Consider the following 25126-nt stretch of genomic DNA (forward strand, 5'->3'; position numbering starts at 1 on the left):
GCTGGAGCCAGAGATAACATGCGCTGTTACATTTCCTGAAAACTGAAACTCAACTGGCTTTCCATTAAAGGGATAAGAAGGAAAATCAAATCAAAACACTGTTGATCCCATATGAACTAACAGCAGATTCTTAGTAAGAACATTGTATGCTTAATCTGACTCAATCTGCAGCTGTTGAGAAATTAAAAAATATTTGTTTGTATTCACAACAACTTGCAGTAAGTGGTCATTCAATCAGGGTTTTTTTTGGGGATGCCAATGGCAAAATCTGACTCAAAATACTGAGTTATATGATTATACAAACACATAGTTTAGATCATTTAAAGGAGCAGTTAACCCATAAATTAGAATGTGGCGAAAATGTTAGTTTTTTCATCAGATTTGAAGAAATGTAGCACTACATGCAATCCAATGAGAGTTCAAACAGCTGATTAAAACAGATCCAGTCCATCTATTAATGTCTCGTGAAGCAAAAAGCTTCATGTTTGTAAGAAACAAATCCATCATTACGTTTTAATGCTTTCATAATAATGCTTCCTCCAGTTAAAAGTCTATCCCTTGCTGTCCTCTCACATTAAATCCAGCCAAATATTTGTTGAGCACTGTTTTGGTTGTAAACAGTGTTTGATCCGAGCAGATTTCTCTCCTGATTCAGACCAGATGACCTTTTCACGTCTCAGTGAATTTGTTTCTTATAAACACAGCTTTTTGCTTCACAAAATGTTCACTGATAGACTGGAGTGCTGTGGATTATTGTGTTGTTTTTATCAGCCGTTTGGACTCTCATTCTGACGGCACCCATTCACTGCAGAGCATCCATTGATAAGACACTGATGCAATACGTTGCCGCCCCATAAAGACAATCGATGAAATGAATGCAATGCTTTCAATTCATACCTTGAAACATGGGAAGCTGTAGAGTCCTGTGAACAGTGTTTACAGATTTGATTATGTTTTTATTGTTAATCCGTTCCACACGCACTTGGTCACTGAGCTCTTCAAAAAACTCCTGAAGGCCTTCCAAACCATAATCGCTCAATGGCCCAAATCTCTTGCCGTAGACCCTCCTGTACATAAAGATTAACCTTGACACTTCCAGTCCATCCGGAGAGCTCTGTATTAAGTTGACAACCTCCTCTTTCAGTGTTTGCAATGAGGGGACTGATGAAGCAAAATACAATTGTAAATGGCAAAAATATAGAAATATTAGAGATGTATATTCTGGCAGACAAAATTATAATTTAAAAATGATATTCTCATGTCAAATTTATGTTTTCCTGCCTCGAACTAGAGCAAGTGCTATAAAAAAAACAGTATGTAAAATAAAATGAGCTGTAAAGGCCACCAAATAGAAAATAAATGCACAATACTTTTGTCAGTTCCTGATGTCGAAGGTAGTGTTTCATCCGGGGACCTAGACCTTACCAGGGGCCCTTGATGTCTCCGAGGGCCACTGCTCGTTCCCTGTTTATTTGCCATCATCTTTCTTCTCGTTAAAAACAAGACACTCTCCAGTTATAAAATTCGCTGAGAGTTTCAACAAAAACATTTAAGTTCAGTTGCTTTACAACTGCCTCAGAAAAACTATCTCTGATTTAAAAACGAATCCAATGAGAACGCATCATTTGATTCATAAAACGGATCAGAAACTTCTTCAAACGGTTCACTGTTGATCTCAATCTCTTAATAGCAGGGTTTCTGACACTGATTCAATGGAAAGCGATATTTTAAATAATAAAATTTCAGTCGGGGGGAAAGCGCGTGAAATTAGTTACAGCTTTCTATAAAAAATAAAAAAGACAACACAATGTGGGTAAGATGCTTAAAAAAGTACTTTTGCAGCTAATATAGGTACCTTAAGAAACATCGCTCCCGTTTTATCTTAAATGATAATATATCTAATAACGCAAAATAGTGGCTAGTCCTATATTTTAGCTACTTGTCTTGATCGCTAAACATGTAAATGAGCCTGACATTGGATTAATAGCGGCTTGTTTCTGAGCTTCTTCTTCTTTGGTTCCGCGCCGTTGTAGTTTCGCTTTAGCAAGGCGCCTCCCCCCTCTAGTGTTGTGGAGGAGAATCGTTACAGTTTACGTTTAAGAGCTGGCCAAAAAATATGATAGCTTAAAATACATGTCCCACTCCCATGTATCATATTTAAACAGTGTTGGGTGCAATGCATTACTAATTGATTACTGTGATTTATCTGCTTTTCCTTATAAAAAAGTAATGCGATATAATACAAATAAATTTTTTGTTTTTAATTTAACTAGTTACAATACTGTCTGATGTAATGGCATTAAATATAGGCTATAGAACAATACTGAAAGTGAAAAAAAGAAAAAAAATTAAATTAACCAGTTCAAGAAAATTTGATGTAACTTTATATTATTATTAACTAATTCAAAGTTTCATATCTATCCTTGCATTGCTCGACTGAAATTAATTTAGAATGTAACTAGCAAAAATTTATGCAATACCTAGAGAGTAATTAGTACTAATTACACTGTTGAAGATATAATTAGTAGCTAGTAATAATTACTTTTTTTACTTAAATTGACAACACTGTGTATAAACTATGCAGTTATTAGACTTAAAAATACAAATACATACAACAAAAGCAATATTTTTATATAATCAAACTGATTTCTATATATTATATATGCTATATAAAGTAGTAATCACATGTATTACAGTTGTACACAAACATTTTGTTATAAAAACAGTTATATAAAATATAAAAGTATATTTTTTATATACATATATACACATATATATATATATATATATATATATATAAAATCAACCGTTAAACCAAATAACATGTAAATATCACACACAGAGCAGGTTATAGACCTGTCTGCACTTATTAAATGCAAGTACGATTATGTTTTCAGTCCCACATAAACTTGAATGTCACATCTTTCATCTTGTCCTTGTATACAGCATTAAACCGTTGCTCTTGGGCTTCAGTGAACAGATTCTTCCAGTCACCAGCAATTCCTGAAAGAGCAAAACAAGATCTTGAGTAACCTTGAGGGAATCCGGCACATTAAGTTTTGATACATTTAGGGTAGGAAATTTACAAAATATCTTCAAGGAACATGATCTTTACCTAATATCATAATGATTTATGGCATAAAAGAAAGAAAAATCTATAATTTTGATCCATAGAATGTAGTTTTAGCTATTGCTACAAATACACCCCTTATACTTAAGACTGTTTTTGTGATCCAGGGTCACATCTGTGAATCAGTTCACACATGTAATACAGACTACTTTTATGGTGCATGGAAGCTTCGGTTTACATTACCTGTATTATTATATTGTTTAGTTTACCTTTCCTCAGGAACTCAGATTTCTTCTGATCCATGTATTCCTCTGGAACCAGAGAGAAGTTGGACATTTTGTTTTGTTTCATGTTCTTGAAGACGCAGTGGTCAGCGATCTTCTCCGTCACATCTGGACTCAGCGATTTACCAAGAAACTTGGCAATTTTCTCCACAGATCCTTTCAGATCCTGATAAAGATTCGTATGATCACATGTTAGGAGATAAGAAGCACTTTGCATTTAGATTTAAATATTTTACTACACTAGCTCAACATAAGGTCAAAGACAAATGTTGCATCTCAGAACTATAGGCTTTGGTTTTGAGGCTGAACAGAAAGTCTATCTTTTGTGGTGAGAAAGCTTATGTATAACAAACAAACAAATAAAACGTGTTAATAATTCATAACTGTAAAAGTAATAAATCTTCATTGAGATTGAACATCTATATTTCATGCCTGAGTACACTAATAAAAATAATGCAACAATAAAAAAAGTATCACAAAGCCTTTATGCATAATGCATTAAAAAAGTAGTTTTAATGCATTAATTATGCCTTGTTATGCACCTTATAATGCTTTCTCATGAATAATTGTAACTACACTTATCAATTGTTACACTATGTATTTTAAATTTGGTTATAATTATTTGCGACAAGAAAAAAAATTATTACAACACAAATTATGAATAATGTTATAATGCATTATACTCTTAAATAACATTTTATAATGCATTATACATAAAGGCTTTAAATAAAGTGTTACCAAAATTAATTAAGGAGGGAAAAACTGTATGCAGATTTTCTTATACAGCACAGGGGAAACTTCCTTGGCCTGGAGCACAACTGTCTCGTCATTATTCACTGTTATTGCGAGGTTATAGAAACCTATGAACTCGGTTGCAGAAGCTGCATGTTCAGTCCTGCTTACAGCAATCATCTCCTCGTAGAAAATATACAATATGGATTCCTTCTCTTCAGCATTAATCCAGCTTTTCACATGATCAAACCAGGAGCCGAACATGACTGTGGAGAAAAGATGCTCAAGTCATTCCTTTACAGAACAAAGACATATCTCGCAAAAAGCTGCATATTACAACTGATATCTGGATTGGTGACAACTATGCATGCTAATAAAATCTAAAATAGAGTTAAAAGCCATACTTTTTCCATCGAGGAACTTCTCCATGAACTCGTCTGGGGTTCCTGGATTCACCAGGTATGAGGCCATTCCATAGTAGTGATACGAGGATGTGAACACGTCTTTGGGGTTACGCATGACATAAAGAACCTGAAGCACACAATAATCTGAATGCATTTAATTAACCAGCGCACATGCAGCGTGTGACTTACTGAGTGGGTTTTTACCCTGGGCTTTGTTTTGAAGTAAGACTCGTTCATCATGTGGTGATGGAAGTGAGTTGCAAAGATGCGTGGAGAAGCTCTCTGCTCCAGATTGAGAAGGATCGCCCGATGTTCCTCCAGCCATGGCACTCGGTCCCAGTTTGGCACCGTCAGCACCGGAGTCAAATCACCCTCGCTCACGATCAGAGGAACCACCTCCTGCATCCATGTTGTGCCTGTGTGTGGAGCAAAACACAGCTTTTCACAGAGAAATATGGCTTAAAAGTGTTTCTAAACCAACAGACAGTGCATTTCTAAGACATGGCACATGCATTAAAGACTAGATTTTAAAAAAAAAACGGTATTTTACTGTAATTGACTGTTGTGTGACATGTGAGCTGTACTTTTCAGTGTAGTTTACTTTCAAGAGTTTAAAGCTAAATGTAGGCTTTTCTTACTGTTGTGCGGAGCTACGTCACATTACAGTCAATTACAGTAAAATACTGTTTTTTTTATCTAGTCTTTAATGCATGTGTCATGTCTTAGAAATGCACTGTCTGTTGGTTTGGAAACATTTATAAGTTAAGCATTTTTGAGAACCTGGCACATGCATTTTTAAGTTGTATGACACAGACTTACAAGATGAAACGATCTTCTGCCCAGTTAATAATACTCTGACCTCATTTAAACAGGTTTTATTAAACGCATAGTTCCGGTCCTTGATTCTGATTGGCTGAGCCACTTTTGAAGCTGTTGTAAACAACACTACAAACACACACCTTTGTTTACTTCTGTGTGTTGCTCGGCAACCACTTTATTGGAACCTGTTTCTGCTACATTGTTTGGTGGAAGAATACTGTTTTTATTATTATCATAACATTTTATTTGCTGTTTTACATTTATGGAATAACTTTTTTATTAAAGCAATAAGCCCCATGAAGCCGTGGTTTACAGTAGATTTATAACGGCTACGGAGGTTTTAGTCACTCTGCTTTAAGTCGTGCCTAAAAACACCTCTTAGCTGTTCACATAGCTTATTGCTTAAATAACATGCATAGCCACGTTTCTACATTTCAAACATTCCACTCCAAAACTGGTTTTGTCATGAAACAAGAGTATGTGGAAAGAGACTATCTACACAGCATTTTGGAGTATAAAGATTGGCTCTCTGCATTTGTTTAAGGTTAAAAACCAACTGTGTTTTCTGCAAGCATTGGTTTCAGTTAGAGTCAACTTTCGGGGTAATTATAGTTTCTTCCAGAGTACCATTTTACACTCAAATCTAGAAACTTTATTTGATTTGTTTAATAGAATTAGTTTAATGAAGAACACATGTAAAGCATTATGCGCTCATTTCAGCCATTTTTAAGTTGCATGTTAGAAAATAGTTCATTTCACAAATAGTCACAAAGAAACTGCAAGGACCACATTTAACAAAACATACGATTTTGTGGTAGAAACTAAGACTTTTTACTTTCTGGCTTTAATAATGTAGGTTAATCACTTTAGGTAATCTATTCTGACTCATTTTTTAGATTCCGGTTTACCTAACTTGTTTGAAACTTACCGTTAAATGCACCAAATTGATATTTTTGAAGTCAACATCATGAAATGCATTAAACATTACATCACTCCAGTTTTTCCTAAACTGAAGTGGTTTCAAAATAATAAAAATCTAATAATTTTATTTTATAATTGTATTTTATTTTTAATTTAATTTATATACACACTACTATATGGGTCAAAATAGAACTTTAATATAATATAAACGTAATTTATATATATAGTATTATTTATACATTGCAATTGAAGACAGTTACCGATGGCTGTGACTTTACTAAACCATGGTTTATTTTTGTAAGGGTTGTGATGTTTTGATGATCATTTTTGGTGTTATTTGTGTCTGTGGTTTAAACATGACTAATTTCCGTAAAGGAAGATGATAAACCAGAGAGAACATTACATGCTTCGGTGATGGTTTATTTCCGACATTAAAACACGATATTAATGTCAACAGCCAAACACGAGTTGCAAGTGGTCGCAAGTTTTGTTGTTGTTTATATGTTTTTGAGCAGCAGGGATGAGGTCCTCCAGGGAGTTGGTCATGGTATCGTAAACAGCTGCAAGGTTAACGAACTACACAAGTTACAGGTTTATTATACTATCGGCTAACTTTTACGACGACCTGCATCAATGGGACTCACCGGATTTGGGGAAAGTGACGATCAGGATGTCGTCTGGACGGAAAGTGAACTCCTCGCAGTATTTCAGACTCTCTGGAGGGTGTAAATGTGCCGGCACGTACAAACCTTTATACACAGAGTACAGCTCAGCCTCCGTCATTTTCTGCACTCCACACATAAATACACACACCGCTAGAACCTCACTGCGGAAGATTCAGGGGGCGTGGTTTGATCCACAGAGCTTTGGTGTCCGGAAGTAAATTTCCCATTCATTTTTTTTACTTTTATTTCGGAAAAATCCGTATCTAAAGAGTTTTAGAGCATGTGTGAGGATAACCAGTTACGGCTAACCTCATAAGCATATAGCATATCATTTCGAGTGAAAAAAATTAAGAGAAAATCCAAAAACAAGACTGTGTACATATTTTCATTTCGAGCGCAGGAACTACTCATCCCATAAACCCCCGCGCCTCACTGAATTCGACTGAAGCCCAGGCCCGGTGCCACAAGGGGGCAAAAGGGGGCAATGCCCCCTCAGATCTGACTTGTGCCTTCTCTGTTTCATTTTTATATTCATGGTTAAAAATAAAATTTTCAACCTTTTGAGTTAAATAATAATTTAACCTTATCCCCATGGGATTTAGAATGTTCAGTGTTGTGACTCGTGGCATTACTGCCAGATTCAAACGTCTTTCGCGTTGGTTGGCGCTGAGCCAGAGACGGACGAGCTGAGCGCTGTCATATCACAACTATGCAGTGTTTTCAACCTCATAATGTTTATTTTAAATTTCATACATTTAAATATGGTACACATAAGCACTGGTAAAACAATAGCCTAGATTTGCAGTCTGTGAAAGCAGCAAAAACAATCTATTCAAATATAATTTGCCGACATGAGTTTTTCATATCAGATAAACACAGTGGAAGTAAGGTTAGGCTAACTATAAAGTTTACTCTATGGTTATAAAGATTTATAGACGACCAAACACACTCACTTACACATATTTGAGAATCGGAAAATAGGATAGTTGATTACATGGTAAGTAAGTTTGTGAATATTTCAAATAAAAAAGGAAGGATAGCCTACCTCTCTTATACAGTGTTATTATTGTGGCTGCGGTGTTTCACGTGACAAATATGACGCGTTGCCATGGAAACATTAAGGGGGGACGTTCTAAAATAACTGTCGCCTTGAAAAATCTCTCTCGGGAGTCAGTTAGAATATTTTAAACTTAAGTGTGATTCAGTGCCAAATCAAGGAGACTGCAGCTCTGTTTAAAATTTGCTAGTCTCTGGTTACCTGCAGTTGCATATGATTGTTTTAGGGAGCGCTGTATTTAAAAATCTGTCGTTGCAAAGCGAGATCTCAGTGTGTATTAATCATTGATGGTGTAATAAAGTTAAGCCCCCTTAACAATTTCACATGCCCCCTCAGTAATTTCATCCTGCAGCCGGGCCTGCTGAAGCCACAACCTTGAACGAGCCTTTTGAGCTACTTTCAAATCTGATGACGGCCGCCCGCGCGAACTTTTTCCTCCAGTGAATTTTATTTTCCCTTTCATAGGTCACTTCGATGCTGCGGTGACGTCACCACGTATGGGAACAGCTTCGGTGTGACGAATGTCTGAAGCCCTATACCATCCCGCCAATCCTATTGGCTAAATAGCGCTTGGCACCGCCCTACGCCATTTCCGATTTTTATCTTGTTGGATTAAATCCTGCCGTGGATACGCTTCGGGATTATACACAACGAAACGCAGCGAGTTTTACGCATGCGCTTTCCATCATGTTTGCCAGGGACTGTGCCCTCCACTAGAGAGTGCTGTTGGACTGCTAATGCACATCCAACACTCTCACTGCAGTCCCCACGCTCTAACATTGACATTGTCTCCCAGCAAACAGCACTTCGAGCAACATTGGATCGGGCTGTAACGCCAAACGTTCCCTCAGACACTCTGCGCAATCCAGCTTTCAGAATTCGAGAGGCGATTCTGAGGCTTTTCATGCCCAGACATTTTAACGTGTATGACAGCATTGCAGGAAGTGGAAATTTTGAGACCGTTAGTATTGTTTCGGGCCGTGTGGAATGCTTGCCCGGCATTTCTCAATGGGTGTTACGCACAATTTGTCACGGATACACCATTCAGTTTTTAAGAGGCCCGCCTCCTTTCCGCGGAATTCTTTCCACGGTGGTAAGTGATGGAAATAGCGGTGCTGCGACAGGAGATGTCAACTCTGCTGAGCAAAGGGGCTATAGAAGATGTACACCCCTCTCAGATGGAGGCAGGGTTTTACAGACGTTATTTTGTGGTACCAAAAAAAAAAGACAGCGGATTGCGACCCTGTACTTCTCAAAATGCGTGGATGCAGCTCTGGCCCCGTTGCGGTTCCAGGGCGTTCATGTTTGAACTACATAGATGATTGGCTGGTGTTAGCGCAATCGCAGACTCAAGCACACTCTCATCGGGATCTTGTGCTGAATCACTTAAACAGCCTGGGCTTATGCACAAATTTCCAGAGAAGTGTTTTAATCCCCTCTCAACGGATAACCTTTCTGGGAATAGAATTGGACTCTCGTGCAATGACAGCAAAGCTTTCTCTCCCACGCGCTCAGTCGATTGCGTCATGCGTGCGGCGCTTCAAAGCGGGTCACACAGTGACAGCGAGATTGTGCCTCAGACTTTTAGGTCTAATGGCAGTGGCATTCCCCGTAATTTGTCTGGCATTACTTCACATGCGCCCTTTTCAGTGGTGGGCGAAAAGACGAAATATTTCACCCCGTTGTCTTCAGCATCGGACGATTTCGGTGACACGGAGGTGTGTGATGTCGTTAAAACTATGGATGCCAACCAAATTTCTCCTAACCGGGGTTCGGCTGGGGATTTGTGCTTTCCTAGAGAATGTCACGATGGACGCGTCTTTGACCGGTTGGGGAGCTGTTTGTCAAGGGTGCCCGGCCCACGGAGTGTAGACAGCGGCACAACGCAGTTGGCACATAAACAGGTTGGAATTACTGGCAGTTTTTCTGGCTCTCCAGTATTTCGCGAATCTGCTGATCGGCCGTCATGTGCTGCTCAGATCAGACAACACAGCGGTTGTGTCATACATGAATCATCAGGAAGGATTACGCTCTCGCCCCCTGTGCAGGCTGGCGAGACATGTTCTTCTTTGGTCTCAGAACAAATTTCTGTCGAGTTGTTCATGTCCCCGGACGTTTGAACTTTGGAGCGGATTTGCTATCCAGACAGGCTCTGGAACAAGGGGAATGGAGATTACACCCCCAAACGGTGAATCTCTTATGGCAGATTTTCGGAGAAACGAGAGTGGATTTATTTGCGTCGAGCATGACTACGCATTGCCCACTATGGTTCTCCCTATGCCCCCATCGCCCCTGGGCTTGGCTGTGTTAGCTCACAGTTGGCCCAGGACCAGTCTGTATGCTTTTTCCCCGATTCATTTGATCCCAGCGGTATTATCCTAAATACGGCTGGACAGAGTGGAACAGCTGCTGCTGGTGGCTCCGCGGTGGCACACACAGCCGTGGTTTGCGGACCTGATCAGTCTGTTAGCGGGCTCTCCATGGAGTTTCATCTCAGACAGGATTATTTATCACAAGCACAGGGACTGATTTGGCACCCGAGGCCAGATCTGTGGAAACTGTGGGCGTGGCCTCTGAGCGGAGTGAGTTAGTATGTCTTTCTGTTGAAACCATCTGAGACTATACTGAATTCTAGAGCAGCTTCTACGAGACGCTTATATGCTTTCAAGTGGAGACTGTTTACGACCTGGTGTGAAAATCGTAATGTGGATACAGTTTACTGCCCAGTGGCTTCAGTGCTGGAGTTCCCTCAGGATCGTTTTTCAGAATGTTTTTCAGAAGTTTTACGTGGCAGCTATTTCAGCTTACCACGAATATATAGACGGTACCTCAGTGGGCCGTCATCCACTGGTTTCTCGTTTCATACAGGGTGCATGACGGCTGAGGCCTTTCCGCCCCGTGCGATTTCCTTCATGGGATTTATCCATTGTGTTGCAGGGTTATCAGGGCATCTGTTGAGCCCTTGGAAACTGTACCGGATAAAATCCTGACTCTGAAGACACTTCGTCTTTTGGCTTTATCCTCCCGCAACAGAGTAGGGGATTTACAGGCTCTTTCTGTTTCACCCTCGTGCATGGAATTTGCTCCGGGCTCCGTGAAGATGTTGTTGCGACCGAGGCCTAATTATGTTCCTAAGGTCGCATCTAATCCCTTTCGCTTTCATCAAGTGGTCCTGGAGGCTTTATCCCATGCTGAGGGGGGGTCAGAAGATCTAAGTCTTTCCCCTTAGAGCTTTAAAGACTTATGTGGATCGTACAGCCCGATGGCGTGAGTCTGACCAGCTGTTTGTCTGTTTGGACATAAGAATAAAGGCCATGCGGTTACAAAACAGCGCATGTCCCATTGGCTGGTGGAGGCAATATCTTTAGCCTATGAGGCGCGCGGACTCGCTTCGCCCCTAGGAGTTAAAGCTCATTCCACGAGAGCAGTGGCTTCTTCTCAAGCTTTTCTCAGTGGATCTTCTATGGATGATATCTGTGCTGCGGCAGGATGGTCCTCACCGAGAACTTTTATCAAGTCTTACCGTCTGGATGTGAGGATGGCTCCTGGCTTCCGGGTTCCTTCCGCTTGAGCAGATGCTTCCTCGGATCCCAGCTATCAGGTACGTCAGGGGTTATGGTTTAGCGTTCCCATACGTGGTGACGTCACCGCAGCATCGAAGTGACGTATGAAAGGGAACATCTCGGTTACATATGTAACCATGGTTCCCTGAACAGGGAACAAGATGCTGCGGTCCTAGCCGTGCCATACCTTGATAGCATTCTTCTTCTTCAGTCATGAAATCTGAGCGAAATGGCACGCGGCACCCAGGTATACGATGCGTACGCATGCGTAGGGCGGTGCCAAGCGCTATTTGGCCAATAGGATTGGCGGGATGGTATAGGGCTTCAGACATTCGTCACACCGAAGGTGTTCCCATACGTGGTGACGTCACCGCAGCATCTCGTTCCCTATTCGGGGAACCATGGTTACATACGTAACCTAGATGTTATATAGTGAATGTGCAGTAATAGCAGTTCTTTCAGTATTAATCGTGTAAATAAATAGTGTTTTATATAGGTATTTTGTATTGATTTTTATATTTATCATCGTGTATTTTATATTGTCTGTGTGAATATGTGTCTATGGTGGTGGAGACGGTTAACAGCGAATGGACTTTGTGACTTTGTGTTGCCAGATTTAGCGGGCACAGGAGTTTGATTTGAATTTGTGCGGGGGGAAAAAAGGGCTTGGGCGGGTGGACACAGTTTCAGCTGGTTTGGGGTTTAGAAAACTGGGGTTTAGTTTAGCAGTTTTCAAACATATAAATGGCATATGCTAATAGTTTATCAAACAAGCCTAAGTGTGCATTGAAAAACCATTTAACCAAGAATCAGTTAAGTATATTATAGGAAGTGGTATCATGAAAATAAGATATGCAAACCTCGGTCGGAAAAACTAGTTGTGATAGTTGGTGGTTTAAAATGTAAAATGTTAAAATCAACTTCAGTATGCTTAAAGTTCAAACGATGATGTTTATGATTCAATTTATGTTGGTCAGCAAGACTATGATCTTTACCGGGGACACCAAAAACCAGGAAAACCTAAACTAAAACTAAGCATTTATTCCACCCAACCCTTTATTTAATACTTTATGCAATAAATAAAAAGCAAATTTTATGTTCTTAAGGCACACAACATAAACAGTACAGTAATGATTATTAATAATTTCCAGTGTAGTGATAGTTTTAATCATACAATTCAAATAAAACGAAAAGATCACTATCAATTCAATTATGAATAATTTATTTGTCTTTTATTTAAAAAGGTCTTCAAAAGCAATAAAAAAAAAAAAAAGATTTCTCTTGTAGACCTGTCTTTTTTGGTAAATGTGCACCAAAGGTTTATTAAAAGCAGATACGATTAAATGCATGTGTTTTTTCAGTCCCACATAAATTTGAATTTGACATCTTTTGTCTTGTCCTTGTATACAGCATTAAACCGCTCCTCTTGGGCTTCAGTGAAATGATTCTTCCAGTCACCAGCAATTCCTGACAGAGCAAAACAAGACAAGAAAAGTCTCTTTGTGAACGTGGCATGCCTGAATACAGTCAAATGGTATTTGAGTGAAACTAAGAGATTTTTCTTATAGAATGATCTATTCCTCAAACACAGCAATCAAATAGTTATTGCCCAGCTGCTTCGAGCTGAATTATGAGATTTTTACCTTTCCTCATGAACTCAGATTTCTTCTGATCCATGAATTCATTCGGAACCAGAGAGAAATTGGACATTTTGTTTTGTTTCATGTTCTTGAAGACGCAGTGGTCAGCGATCTTCTCCATCACATCTGGACTCAGAGATTTACCAAGAAACTTGGCAATTTTCTCCACAGATCCTTTCAGATCCTGATAAAGATTTGTATGATCACATGTTAAAAACCATAAAGAACTTTATGTGGATTTAAATATTTTATAGCACCAAAAAAAAAAAAACTGAATCATCCCAAATCCACATTTATTGTTACAAAACTAAACATACATGGGAACACGCTTTGTTCATTTGAAATGCTCTTTGAGAAATGAGAAAGGGACGTTCTGCTGGAGGACTTAAGAGGACTTTGGACATCTCGAAGTTCAATAAAAGGACATGAGTAAGCGTTCATTGCACCAGAGAGACCTTGAAAATGGCCTTGGACTACTTGCCAAAGTTACAACACGCTGTCATCATGAGATAACCTGTTACTGAGTAACACACTGGATAAATATTTGGCTGAGATACAACAATTTGAAAATCTGGAATCTGAAGGAGCAAATCAAAATACAAAGAAAATCACCTTTAAAGTTGTTCTTAAGTTCTTAGCAATGCACGTTACTAATCAAAAATTTACTTTTAATTTATTTGCAGTAGGGCATTTCCAAAATATTTTTTGCATAAAAGAATAATCTATAATTTTTTGACCCATACAATGTATTTTTGGCTTAAGCCTGCTTTTGTGCTCCGGGGTCACATTTGTAGGTCAATATAAAATAAAACTAATTCTACTGATTGAGTCTTTGACATTTCACAGAGAAATCTTTTGACCAAGTAGTAAGTATCTTTTAAAATATAATTTTTAACAAGAGTAAAGCCAAATCAATTTACCCTGCTCTTTTTGAAAGATTAAAGAAACCCATAAACTAATAAAAAACAAAGTGAGAAATGTAAGCTTACAGCGATCATCTCCTCATAGAAAATATGAAGTATGGACTCCTTTTCTTCAGCATTAATCCAGCCTTTGACATGATCAAACCAGGAGCCGAACATGACTGTGGATAACAGACATCATGTTTAGGTCAATTTGACAAAATAATGGCTACATCACTAAACAAAGAGGAAAAACTGGGTCCATACGCATAACAACAAAACTAAGTCTAAACTTAACAGTAGCCTACAATTATTCTACATGCAAATTTTGAATTTTTATAACACCTTTCAAATGTATTATATGTCCACATGCATTATACACACGTTTTTCTGCAAATGTAAACACTGAAAAAAGCTGTTTTATAATTTAAGATGCTCATACAATGAACATATTTAGCCTGTAGTTTGGAAATAGAGCTGAAAGCCATACTTTTTCCATCGAGGAACTTCTCCATGAACTCGTCTGGGGTTCCTGGCTTCACCAGGTATGAGGCCATTCCATAGTAGTGATACGAGGATGTGAACACGTCTTTGGGGTTACGCATGACATAAAGAACCTGAAGCACACAATAATCTGAATGCATTTAATTAACCAGCGCACATGCAGCGTGTGACTTACTGAGTGGGTTTTTACCCTGGGCTTTGTTTTGAAGTAAGACTCGTTCATCATGTGGTGATGGAAGTGAGTTGCAAAGATGCGTGGAGAAGCTCTCTGCTCCAGATTGAGCTGAATCGCCCGATGTTCCTCCAGCCATGGCACTCGGTCCCAGTTTGGCACCGTCAGCACCGGAGTCAAATCACCCTCGCTCACGATCAGAGGAACCACCTCCTGCATCCATGTTGTGCCTGTGTGTGGAGCAAAGCACAGCTTTTAACAGAGAAATATGGCTTAAAAGTGTTTCTAAACCAACAGACAGTGCAATTCTAAGACATGGCACATGCATTAAAGACTAGATTAAAAAAACGGTATTTTACTGTAATTGACCTCCACACAACAGTAAAAAGAACTACATTTATCTTCAAAATCTTGTAAGTAAACTTAAAAAGTACACTTTATCAAACCTTTAAAAACAGTACTTAGTATAAAGTATATTATTATGGAAATAATATACTACAAAAGAACATAATGTAACAAAATGTAATTTTTTTAGACACTTAAATGCATGTTATTAACCAGTAATACATGTAAATATATTATAGCCTAGTTTAAATGAATAATAAATATGATTATGATTAATTACTTTAAGATGGATATACTTATGTATATGTAATTACTGCACAATTCACTGACAAGCGTTTATGATAAACTAAATATACTTTAATGTCATTTCTATTGAAACTTGTACGTCATGTATTTAAATGTATTTCTAGCTACACATTTGTAATGATGAAGTTGCAATTTACTACATTTAAAATATATGAAGTTTAGTTGTAATTAGTCCTATCAAACGATTAACCGCGATTAATTGCATAACAATTAAGTTCTTGTTTGCATAATGTATGCATGTTTATTTATTATGTATATAAATATATAAATGCTCACACATGCATGTATATATTTTATATACTATATTTATTTAGAATATAAATTAGCTATATGAATGTAAATATTTTATGTGTGTGTATATACATAATAAAAATACACAGTACACAAAAACTTATATTTTGAAAGCGATTAATCGTTTTACAGCACCATTTGTAATAAATAACACACTACATCTAAAATGATAATCACGTAATTTGTCTTTATGTGCTTTTTTGGTATGCTAGCCAACACATCAAACCAAGTGAAAACACAACAAATGATTATTAAAACCTCAGTAATACATTATGAGATTATTACAGCGCACTACTTAAGTGTGTAAAGAAATGGTCTTTAAAGCAGCTACTTAAGTGCACTTTTATTTCATTCAAATTAGCTACAAATGCACATGCAATACAATTAAACACTTTTTTTGCAATAGCAGACTTAATTGCAATTTATGAAGCGACCTTGCATTTTTTACAATAATCTTCATGACTGGGACTCACCGGATTTGGGGTAAGTGACGATCAGGATGTCGTCTGGACGGAAAGTGAACTCCTCGCAGTGTTTCAGACTCTCTGGAGGGTGTAAATGCGTCGGCACGTACACACCCTTATGCACCGAGTACAGCTCAGCCTCCGTCATGTTCTCAAGCACTCCACAAATAAACGGGGAACTAAAACTCACAGCTGCTGTAGAGTCTCTAATACCGCGAGAGCTCTGAATATATAGTTCTGCTTCTCGCGCTGGACCTGTGTGCAATCACAAACGAGGCTCTTACGCAACTCTTTGGCAAGTTGTAAAGTAAAAAAAAAGAAAGAATGTCTAATCATATGTATCAACTTGTGCAATAAGGTCAGATAAGATAGTTAAAGATAATTATACTGTGCACACAGTTGTTTTCTTAACTGAATTTGCTGCAAAACTCATCGATAAATCAGATTAATCTCAGTCACAGACAAATGTTTCTTGAGCAGCATATTATGATGATTTCTGAAAGATCATGTGACACTAATGATGCTGCAAATTCAGTTTTGATCACATCAGTAAATTACATTATACAATGTATTCACAGAGAAAACAGCTATTTTAAATTGCAATCATATGTCATAACATTTACTTGATTTCTGACCAAATAAATGCAGCCTTGGTGTTTTCCAAAAACATAAACTTTTGTTTCCAAGCATGCTGTAAGTTTTTTTGTTTTATGCATGTATAAAAGGCTGTATAAAATGATCTCTGAGTTTATCACGAGAAATTGATGACATGCCATTTAAAATGTTTCAGTCAAACTAAAACTCTGCAACACTTTTGCAGCTGACCATTCATTTTATACATTATGCAATAAATTAAAAAAGCAGCAATTAATTATTTTAATAGTTTCCATATATTTTTAATCACAAAATGCAAAGATTACACACAAATCAAGAAACCTGTACATATAAAACCAGATGTTAAAAAAGTTGTATTTGCCATTTTGTTTTGTCCACTCTTTATGCATCTCTATTTAAGGGTAAAAGCAGAGTTTTAAATAACACTAGGTTTTATGTAGAAGGCTTTGTCCTTGTTTCTTTTGTAGCACTGTGAGATCTGGCAACCAGCAGCCGAGGCCTGTCTCCTGACATCTTAATGAGATCCCGGCCTCTACAAGGTAAAAGAAGAACAAGAAACGTTGTTGGCTTAATGCACAAAAACATAATTTGCTTTGGTGGAATAGCATGATGCACAGCTGTAATTCTCCTCACGTCTGATGGTCGACTCCGGACAAACTCAGTCCATTCACGGCTAGAATCCGGTCGCCGGCTCTCAGCCTCTGGGATAAAGCGGCAGGAGAGTCTGGAAGCACTGACTGGATGTAAATCCCGCTCACAGTAGAAGGGCTTTCCTGTGAAGGACACAGAAATATTGTCCTAATCATTCTGTATTTCAGGAAACATCCACAACATCCACAGCCATTGACTTGCATTTGATGAATCACTAAACACCAAGCTTTCAGCAATAAATCTTCTTTACTGGCCTGAAGGTGATTAAACTGACAGCAAATGTTCATTTTTAGGCAAACTATCCCATTCATATTTCTGATAGCTCATCATATCTCAGAGATTGGCTCACCTCTGCGTCCAGCATCAGACCCAAGCCACACGCGGCTCTCTGCAGCTCCAGCACAAACACATCACCCTCCTGGCTCTCACCTACACACACACACACACACACACACACACACACACATGAGCTTGTGTCACTAAACAGCTGACGTTCACAGCACTGATGGAGACCGAGAGCTCAGAGCGTCCCGTCACCTTCCTCCGCTCTGACTGTGGAGGTGTGCTGGTGTGAATCTGTGTCCGAGTCGGTCAGCTCCTGGTCCTGCGGCGTGTTCGGTGGAGTCAGTAAACACGACGGGTCAAGCGCCGGACGGGCCGCATCTTTATCCTGTAGCTCAAGACTCTGAAGCTTTCTGGTCAAAAGAGCTTCACATGAGCTCAGGTCACTGGCTCCGGCGTGAGGAATCACCATCTCTGTGTGACCCGCCTCCAGATGAGCTTTAGGGTGGAGCTCCAGCTTAGTGAGCTTGGCCTCCATCGGCACTGCAGTGGCCAGCTGGAACATCAGCAGAGATGATGAAGACAATATAAGTGGTAATATAATAATGAGTTAAATGCAAATATATTAAATCAACTCTAAATTAAATTTCTTTATTACAAAATATAAAAAATATTTACACATATGTTTTTTATTTCAGCCCAAGCAAGAATTATATACACTAAAATAACTCAATCTAAAACAACAACAACAAAAAATAAAACTCAACATATTCTCAAGAAAATGAAAACTAATAAAAATGACAAAAAACACAATTTTTTTTTTTTACTTAAAATTGAAAACAGAAAATAAAAAATAGCATAAAAACTATATTAAAAAAACTATAAGTATTTCAATTATACTAATATAAAATGAAAAACTATAGACATTTTAAAATAATAATAATAAAATGACAAAAACAACAAAATTACTATAACTAACTGAAATTAAAATGAAAAAAAGATTCAAATATTTGTTAATAAAAATATAGGTAAAAATCATAACATAAAACTCTGGCACTACAAATAAACTGGAAATTAAATACGAATAAATATAATTTCTAAAAGTACTAAAAATACTAAATCTAATTTTGTGAAACCGAATTTAGGTTTTACTGAATTATATTTAGATTTATTTACTTTCTTTTTAGATGCACCTGTATATATATATATACAGTAATTCCTCAAATTGTCATGATCCTGGTTCCTCCTTTCTCTGTCCCCCTCATGTGGTCATCCTACACACTCTCTCTCTACACCATCACTTTAACTTCATTAGTCCCAGCTGTTCCTACTTACACTTATCTGACCCTATCCTCTCACCTGTTTCCCCTTTTACCTGATTCTTCCTGCTATTTCTACCTGTGCTTTCTTTGCCCCTTTTGTCAGTTTATTCCTAGCTATCAATGCCGAAGACGCATTGATTTAAATGAAAAGCGATAGCGTTCGAGTGGACTGAGATCATAACACTAGCACAGAATCAGTTCAGAATCAATCACCAAAAGAATCAGTTCGGTTCAGACGAGCTGTGTGTCATTCTGCTTCATAGACAGTAAAAGAAATGGACACCGCGACCAACGGACCATTGGATTCAATTGGATTTTGAACGTAAATGTCACGTGAGCAATCTTTAAGTCTTCTAATCGCTGTGCCAAGAGAAATCTGAATCACCCACCGAATCTTGCAGACGTTGTTGAATTTTGTCCCGTTGCTTTTATGGACTCTCTATGGGCTTCCCCCTTGACTTCATGCCTCCACGTACCCGATTGCCTCATAGACGTTAAAAGATTACCTGCGAGCTTCTCCTCCTGTCCATACGGTAATTTCTCTACTGTGCGACAGAGAGTCGCAGGTTATGAGGCAATCGTTAGCCTATTTTTTACAAGAACTGCTTCTACTGGGCCACAACGTAAGATACAAGTTAATGGAGCCTTTTAAACATTTCATGTTTCTTTAGAAATAATGAATGGACAAATATAGTCTTTAAATGCCTCGGATGTAAAGTTATTCGCTTTCAAAAAGACGCCAAAATGACTGGGAGTCAATGGAATGCTAACAGCTAAAAAATGCTAAAATATGAAACCCTGCCCCCCTGGTCTGCTTCACGCTGAATCACACATGCGCAGTATCAACAGCTCCTCGGTTCTCGAATCGGATGCATCTGACAGAAACGGTTCTCGGTTCAGTGTACTGGTGATTAGAAAACCGCTTCAACCGGTTCTTGACTCGAGAACGAGAAACGCTCCAGCAGTGGGTGTGTACGTTTGTTATCTGGTTCTGCTGCACAAATTTTCCCCCGGCCTTTATTTGTCCATGTTGATCACGCCCCTGGCCAACATAAGAGACCCGGCGTTTATTTGACTACCGGTTTTTATTTGAGGAATAACAGTGTATAAATATATATAAGTTCCAAAACCACACAACAAAATATTTAAACTAAACTAAAATTTAAATAAACAAGGAAGATATCACATAAAACATAATTCATAATATGAATAAAACCTATAATGGATTCTCAGTGATACTAAAAGAACTGCTTTAAATGAGCCATTTATTGGTCAAACATAATAAAACTGAATATTTTGTTATGCAACGGAATAAAATATTACTAGTTCAAAATAATGTATTGGAAATGAAGATGAAAGAGGAGTGCACCTGAGGGGTGGTGATGGTTCTGATGGTCCTCTGAAAGCGCTGCAGCTGTGTAATGAGCTGTGTCTCACTGACTGCTCTTCTCAGCTGCAGTATGAAGCCGTCTGCAGGGAGGACGAGAGGAGGATGCTGATCGAAGCTCTCCAGGATATCAGCTGTAGACGCCACACAAACATCAGCGTTCATGATCACTCCTCCACAGAGATCACTTGAGTATGTAATAACAGGGACTCTGGAAGGCTTGTTAAAGTGTTATGTGATTATGTACCGGTTGCGAGCGCCTCGTCCTCGTCGCCCGAGGGCGTCCACGCTGCGGGACAGGAGCGCCGCGGCTCGTACTCTCTCAGTATGTGATGGAGCTGAGCAGCGTTCAGAGACGGGAACTCCATCCGCAGAGCCTTCCACGACATCTACACACAAACACCTCAGCATCACACACCCTGAATAACACTAGAAATCATCTGATTTCACAGAGTAACACAGGAAATCCTCTGATTTCACAGAGTAAAGCTGGAAATCATCTGGTTTCACAGAATAATGTTAGAAATCATCTGATTTCAGAGTAACACTAGAAATCATCTGATTTCACAGAGTAACACTGGAAATCATCTGATTTCACAGAATAACACTAAAAATCCTCTGATTTCACAGAGTAACACTGGAAATCATCTGGTTTCACAGAATAATGCTAGAAATCATCTGATTTCACAGAATAACGCTAGAAATCATTTGATTTCAAAAAGTAACACTAGAAATCATCTGATGTCACAGAATAACAATATATTTCAATAAATGTCATAGAATAACGCTAGAAATCAAAGAATAACACTAGAAATCATCTGATGTCACAGAATAATGATATAAATCATCTTATTTCACAGAGTAACACTGGAAATCATCTGATTTCACAGAATAACGCAAGAAATCATCTGATTTCAGAGTACCACTAGAAATCATCTGGTCTCACAGAATAACACTAGAAATCATCTGATTCCACAGAGTAACACTAGAATTCATCTGATTTCACAGAGTAATGCTTGAAATCATCTGGTTTCACAGAATAACGCTAGAAATCATCTGATGTCACAGAATAACGCTAGAAATCATTTGATTTAAAAGAGTAATGCTAGAAATCATCTGATGTCACAGAATAACAATATAAATCATTAAATGTCACAGAATAACACTAGAAATCAAAGAATAACACTAGAAATCATCTGATGTCACAGAATAACGATAGAAATCATCTGATTTCACAGAGTAACACTGGAAATCATCTGATTTCACAGAATAACACTAGAAATCATCTGATAAAGTTTCACAGAATAACGCTACAGTTCATCTTATTTCACAGAGTAACACTGGAAATCATCTGGTTTCACAGAATAACGCTAGAAATCATCTGATTTCAAGCAGTAAACACAGCTACATAACAGTGAATACACTGCTTTCTACTATAGCATCTCTCCTTCTTCTTATTTTGTGATGATTAAGATATAAAGTTACAGAAAAGATTGATTTTATGCATATAATGCCCCACTTTATCACAAATAAGACTTGATACAGTATCTCATAGTTAATAAATAAAACAAAGGATTTCATGATGTTATTAAAGGTCAATGACAAGTTTAATCCAAGTAATGACTGTAAAATATTTAGACTTTTTTTGTTGCAGTGCCATAATTTATTTTAATTAAATATATATAAATGTCTCGTTTGCTCAATTCCAATATTATATACTTTTAGATTACATATACATACATATATTACATACATATACAGTATTGTTCAAAATAATAGCAGTACAATGTGACTAACCAGAATAATCAAGGTTTTTCGTATATTTTTTTATTGTTACGTGGCAAACAAGTTACCAGTAGGTTCAGTAGATTCTCAGAAAACAAATGAGACCCAGCATTCATGATATGCACGCTCTTAAGGCTGTGCAATTGGGCAATTAGTTGAATTAGTTGAAAGGGGTGTGTTCAAAAAAATAGCAGTGTGGCATTCAATCACTGAGGTCATCAATTTTGTGAAGAAACAGGTGTGAATCAGGTGGCCCCTATTTAAGGATGAAGCCAACACTTGTTGAACATGCATTTGAAAGCTGAGGAAAATGGGTCGTTCAAGGCATTGTTCAGAAGAACAGCGTACTTTGATTAAAAAGTTGATTACAGAGGGGAAAACCTATAAAGAGGTGCAAAAAATGATAGGCTGTTCAGCTAAAATGATCTCCAATGCCCTAAAATGGAGAGCAAAACCAGAGAGACGTGGAAGAAAACGGAAGACAACCATCAAAATGGATAGAAGAATAACCAGAATGGCAAAGGCTCAGCCAATGATCACCTCCAGGATGATCAAAGACAGTCTGGAGTTACCTGAAAGTACTGTAACAGTTAGAAGACGTCTGTGTGAAGCTAATCTATTTTCAAGAATCCCCCGCAAAGTCCCTCTGTTAAAAAAAAGGCATGTGCAGAAGAGGTTACAATTTGCCAAAGAACACATCAACTGGCCTAAAGAGAAATGGAGGAACATTTTGTGGACTGATGAGAGTAAAATTGTTCTTTTTGGGTCCAAGGGCCACAGGCAGTTTGTGAGACGACCCCCAAACTCTGAATTCAAGCCACAGTACACAGTGAAGACAGTGAAGCATGGAGGTGCAAGCATCATGATATGGGCATGTTTCTCCTACTATGGTGTTGGGCCTATTTATCGCATACCAGGGATCATGGATCAGTTTGCATATGTTAAAATACTTGAAGAGGTCATGTTGCCCTATGCTGAAGAGGACATGCCCTTGAAATGGTTGTTTCAACAAGACAATGACCCAAAACACACTAGTAAACGGGCAAAGTCTTGGTTCCAAACCAACAAAATTAATGTTATGGAGTGGCCAGCCCAATCTCCAGACCTTAATCCAATTGAGAACTTGTGGGGTGATATCAAAAATGCTGTTTCTGAAGCAAAACCAAGAAATGTGAATGAATTGTGGAATGTTGTTAAAGAATCATGGAGTGGAATAACAGCTGAGAGGTGCCACAAGTTGGTTGACTCCATGCCACACAGATGTCAAGCAGTTTTAAAAAACTGTGGTCATACAACTAAATATTAGTTTAGTGATTCACAGGATTGCTAAATCCCAGAAAAAAAAAATGTTTGTACAAAATAGTTTTGAGTTTGTACAGTCAAAGGTAGACACTGCTATTTTTTTGAACACACCCCTTTCAACTAATTGCCCAATTGCACAGCCTTAAGAGCGTGCATATCATGAATGCTGGGTCTCATTTGTTTTCTGACAATCTACTGAACCTACTGGTAACTTGTTTGCCACGTAACAATAAAAAATATACTAAAAACCTTGATTATTCTGGTTAGTCACATTGTACTGCTATTATTTTGAACAATACTGTAATATCCATAAATCTTTGGCAAGCTGGAAGAGTTTTTATATTTTCTTTCAGTTTCATGTAGTTTTATATTTTACATCTATTTCAAATATTTCAAATATATTTTAATTATGGTTTCATTTTTATTTTTAAAATAATGTAGTATGATATTAATATAATAATTATTTTCTGCATATAAAACCCACGTTATCACAAATAACACTTTAATACAACAGCTTTTATGATTAATGAGTCTCTAAGCGTCTGTGACTGCAGTGTGTGTCTTTAGTGGGACGTCCCGTCGGGATCATCTGTCAGATGTCATTTACAGACGTAATCTTTATCTATGACCGTGAAAGAGTCTTTGTGTTCTTCAAGCTTTATCCTTTAATGAGTAATATTTCCTGTTAATTATTTCTGAGCTCCACACTAACTCCTGATGTCTGAAGAGATTGTGATGAGAGAGGAATGCGTGTGTAATAAAGCAGGAACGATCAGAATGCTGCGGACAAACAGCAAAGCTTTAAAAATTAATGCAAATAAATGTCCTCTCTTTCACTGCATCTACACTTTTACACATCCATTTCATCTAATTTACTACTGTCCACATGGGTTTTTTTCCTCCATGTTTAGTGTTTAATGTTTTATATATATTGATATATTGATGTAAAGTAGTTGAATCAGTGAAATAATGACTTTTTCTGCATGCATACAATAAGATAATTGAGATGAGAGTGGTCTGAGGGAACAGAAGCAGGACCTGCAGAAGGTTTTCCTTCGGTGTGGCCAGCAGATTGACGGCTGAGGAGAGCTTGAGAAGGTAAGTGTGAGCCAGATCCATGAGTCCGGCTCCGTGAGCCCAGTCCATCAGCAGATCCAGATTGGCCCTGACCTGGACTCCACGGGACCAGCAGTAAAACGCTCCTCCGGACCCTTCACACAAGAGCAGCGTCGCATGAGATGAGCGAAACAGCTGAACATCAGCCGCATCTGCTGCCTCACACACACACTCACTCACCTCTCTCCATCAGCAGGTTGAAGAGCAGAGCGTTGATGAAGAAGAAGAGGTAGGAGAAGAGCTGCGCGCTGATGTCTGGATGCACGTCGAACGCTCGGAGCAGACGCAGACTCTGACTGAGGACGTCCAGCACGCGTCTGACCTGAGGAGACACCTGCAGCTGCCCGCTGTCAGAGAACGCATGACTGTCCAGAACGCCGGGGAGAAGCGGGTACAGCATCTGACCAAACACACACACACACACACACACATGAGCCCAGGAGAACACACGCTGATGCAGACCGGTCCATTCTGATAAACAGCATCCGGACAGAACAACTGCTGACCTTACGGTAACCCTCAGTTAA

The 25126-nt window shown here is 38.3% G+C and overlaps 4 protein-coding genes across 6 annotated transcripts in view; 1 reads left to right on the top strand and 3 right to left on the bottom strand.

The window, feature by feature from the left end:
- The window catches only part of wu:fj29h11 (uncharacterized), a 48216-nt gene extending 46220 nt beyond the window's left edge, over nucleotides 1–1996 (bottom strand). The window contains exons 1-2 of the mRNA XM_052570610.1: nucleotides 1371–1996; nucleotides 898–1161 (exon numbers count right to left, since the gene is read on the bottom strand). Coding sequence (XP_052426570.1) covers nucleotides 898–1161; nucleotides 1371–1482 — 376 coding nt within the window. The 5' untranslated portion in view covers nucleotides 1483–1996. The remainder of the gene's footprint in view (nucleotides 1–897; nucleotides 1162–1370) is intronic.
- Nucleotides 1–25126, top strand: part of abcc3 (ATP-binding cassette, sub-family C (CFTR/MRP), member 3) — a 217967-nt gene that overhangs the window by 102083 nt on the left and 90758 nt on the right. The window lies entirely within an intron of this gene.
- LOC127969043 (sulfotransferase 2B1) lies at nucleotides 2522–16411 on the bottom strand. Of its 3 annotated transcripts, none has more exons than XM_052570631.1 (6): nucleotides 16149–16411; nucleotides 4695–4906; nucleotides 4491–4617; nucleotides 4258–4352; nucleotides 3340–3520; nucleotides 2522–3003 (listed from the first exon to the last, which is right to left on the bottom strand). In XM_052570631.1, the coding sequence occupies exons 1-6, from the start codon at nucleotides 16285–16287 to the stop codon at nucleotides 2894–2896; spliced, it is 864 nt and encodes a 287-aa protein (XP_052426591.1). In that variant the 5' UTR covers nucleotides 16288–16411; the 3' UTR covers nucleotides 2522–2893. The 3 variants fall into 3 exon arrangements, with proteins under 3 accessions (XP_052426591.1, XP_052426589.1, XP_052426590.1); XM_052570629.1 differs by lacking the exon at nucleotides 16149–16411 and adding an exon at nucleotides 6875–7083; XM_052570630.1 differs by lacking the exons at nucleotides 2522–3003; nucleotides 3340–3520; nucleotides 4258–4352; nucleotides 4491–4617; nucleotides 4695–4906 and adding exons at nucleotides 12721–12982; nucleotides 13159–13339; nucleotides 14145–14239; nucleotides 14548–14674; nucleotides 14752–14963 and having other exon boundaries at nucleotides 16149–16389.
- The window catches only part of radil2b (Ras association and DIL domains 2b), a 36703-nt gene continuing 28583 nt past the window's right edge, over nucleotides 17007–25126 (bottom strand). The window contains exons 9-16 of the mRNA XM_052570624.1: nucleotides 24780–24999; nucleotides 24522–24694; nucleotides 20644–20785; nucleotides 20379–20530; nucleotides 17943–18243; nucleotides 17755–17834; nucleotides 17388–17527; nucleotides 17007–17286 (exon numbers count right to left, since the gene is read on the bottom strand). Coding sequence (XP_052426584.1) covers nucleotides 17187–17286; nucleotides 17388–17527; nucleotides 17755–17834; nucleotides 17943–18243; nucleotides 20379–20530; nucleotides 20644–20785; nucleotides 24522–24694; nucleotides 24780–24999 — 1308 coding nt within the window. The 3' untranslated portion in view covers nucleotides 17007–17186. The remainder of the gene's footprint in view (nucleotides 17287–17387; nucleotides 17528–17754; nucleotides 17835–17942; nucleotides 18244–20378; nucleotides 20531–20643; nucleotides 20786–24521; nucleotides 24695–24779; nucleotides 25000–25126) is intronic.

Source organism: Carassius gibelio, chromosome B12, assembly GCF_023724105.1.
Source record: "Carassius gibelio isolate Cgi1373 ecotype wild population from Czech Republic chromosome B12, carGib1.2-hapl.c, whole genome shotgun sequence".
Lineage (NCBI taxonomy): Eukaryota > Metazoa > Chordata > Actinopteri > Cypriniformes > Cyprinidae > Carassius > Carassius gibelio.

Coding starts and splice junctions, on each gene's coding strand:
- LOC127969043 (XM_052570629.1), bottom strand. CDS start 7,031: ATGTGTGGAGTGCAGAAAATGACGGAGGCTGAGCTGTACTCTGTGTAT. Junction 3,521..4,257: donor TCTACGAGGAGATGATTGCT/GTAAGCAGGACT, acceptor AATCTTTATCAG/GATCTGAAAGGATCTGTGGA. Junction 3,004..3,339: donor ATCTGAGTTCCTGAGGAAAG/GTAAACTAAACA, acceptor TTGCTCTTTCAG/GAATTGCTGGTGACTGGAAG.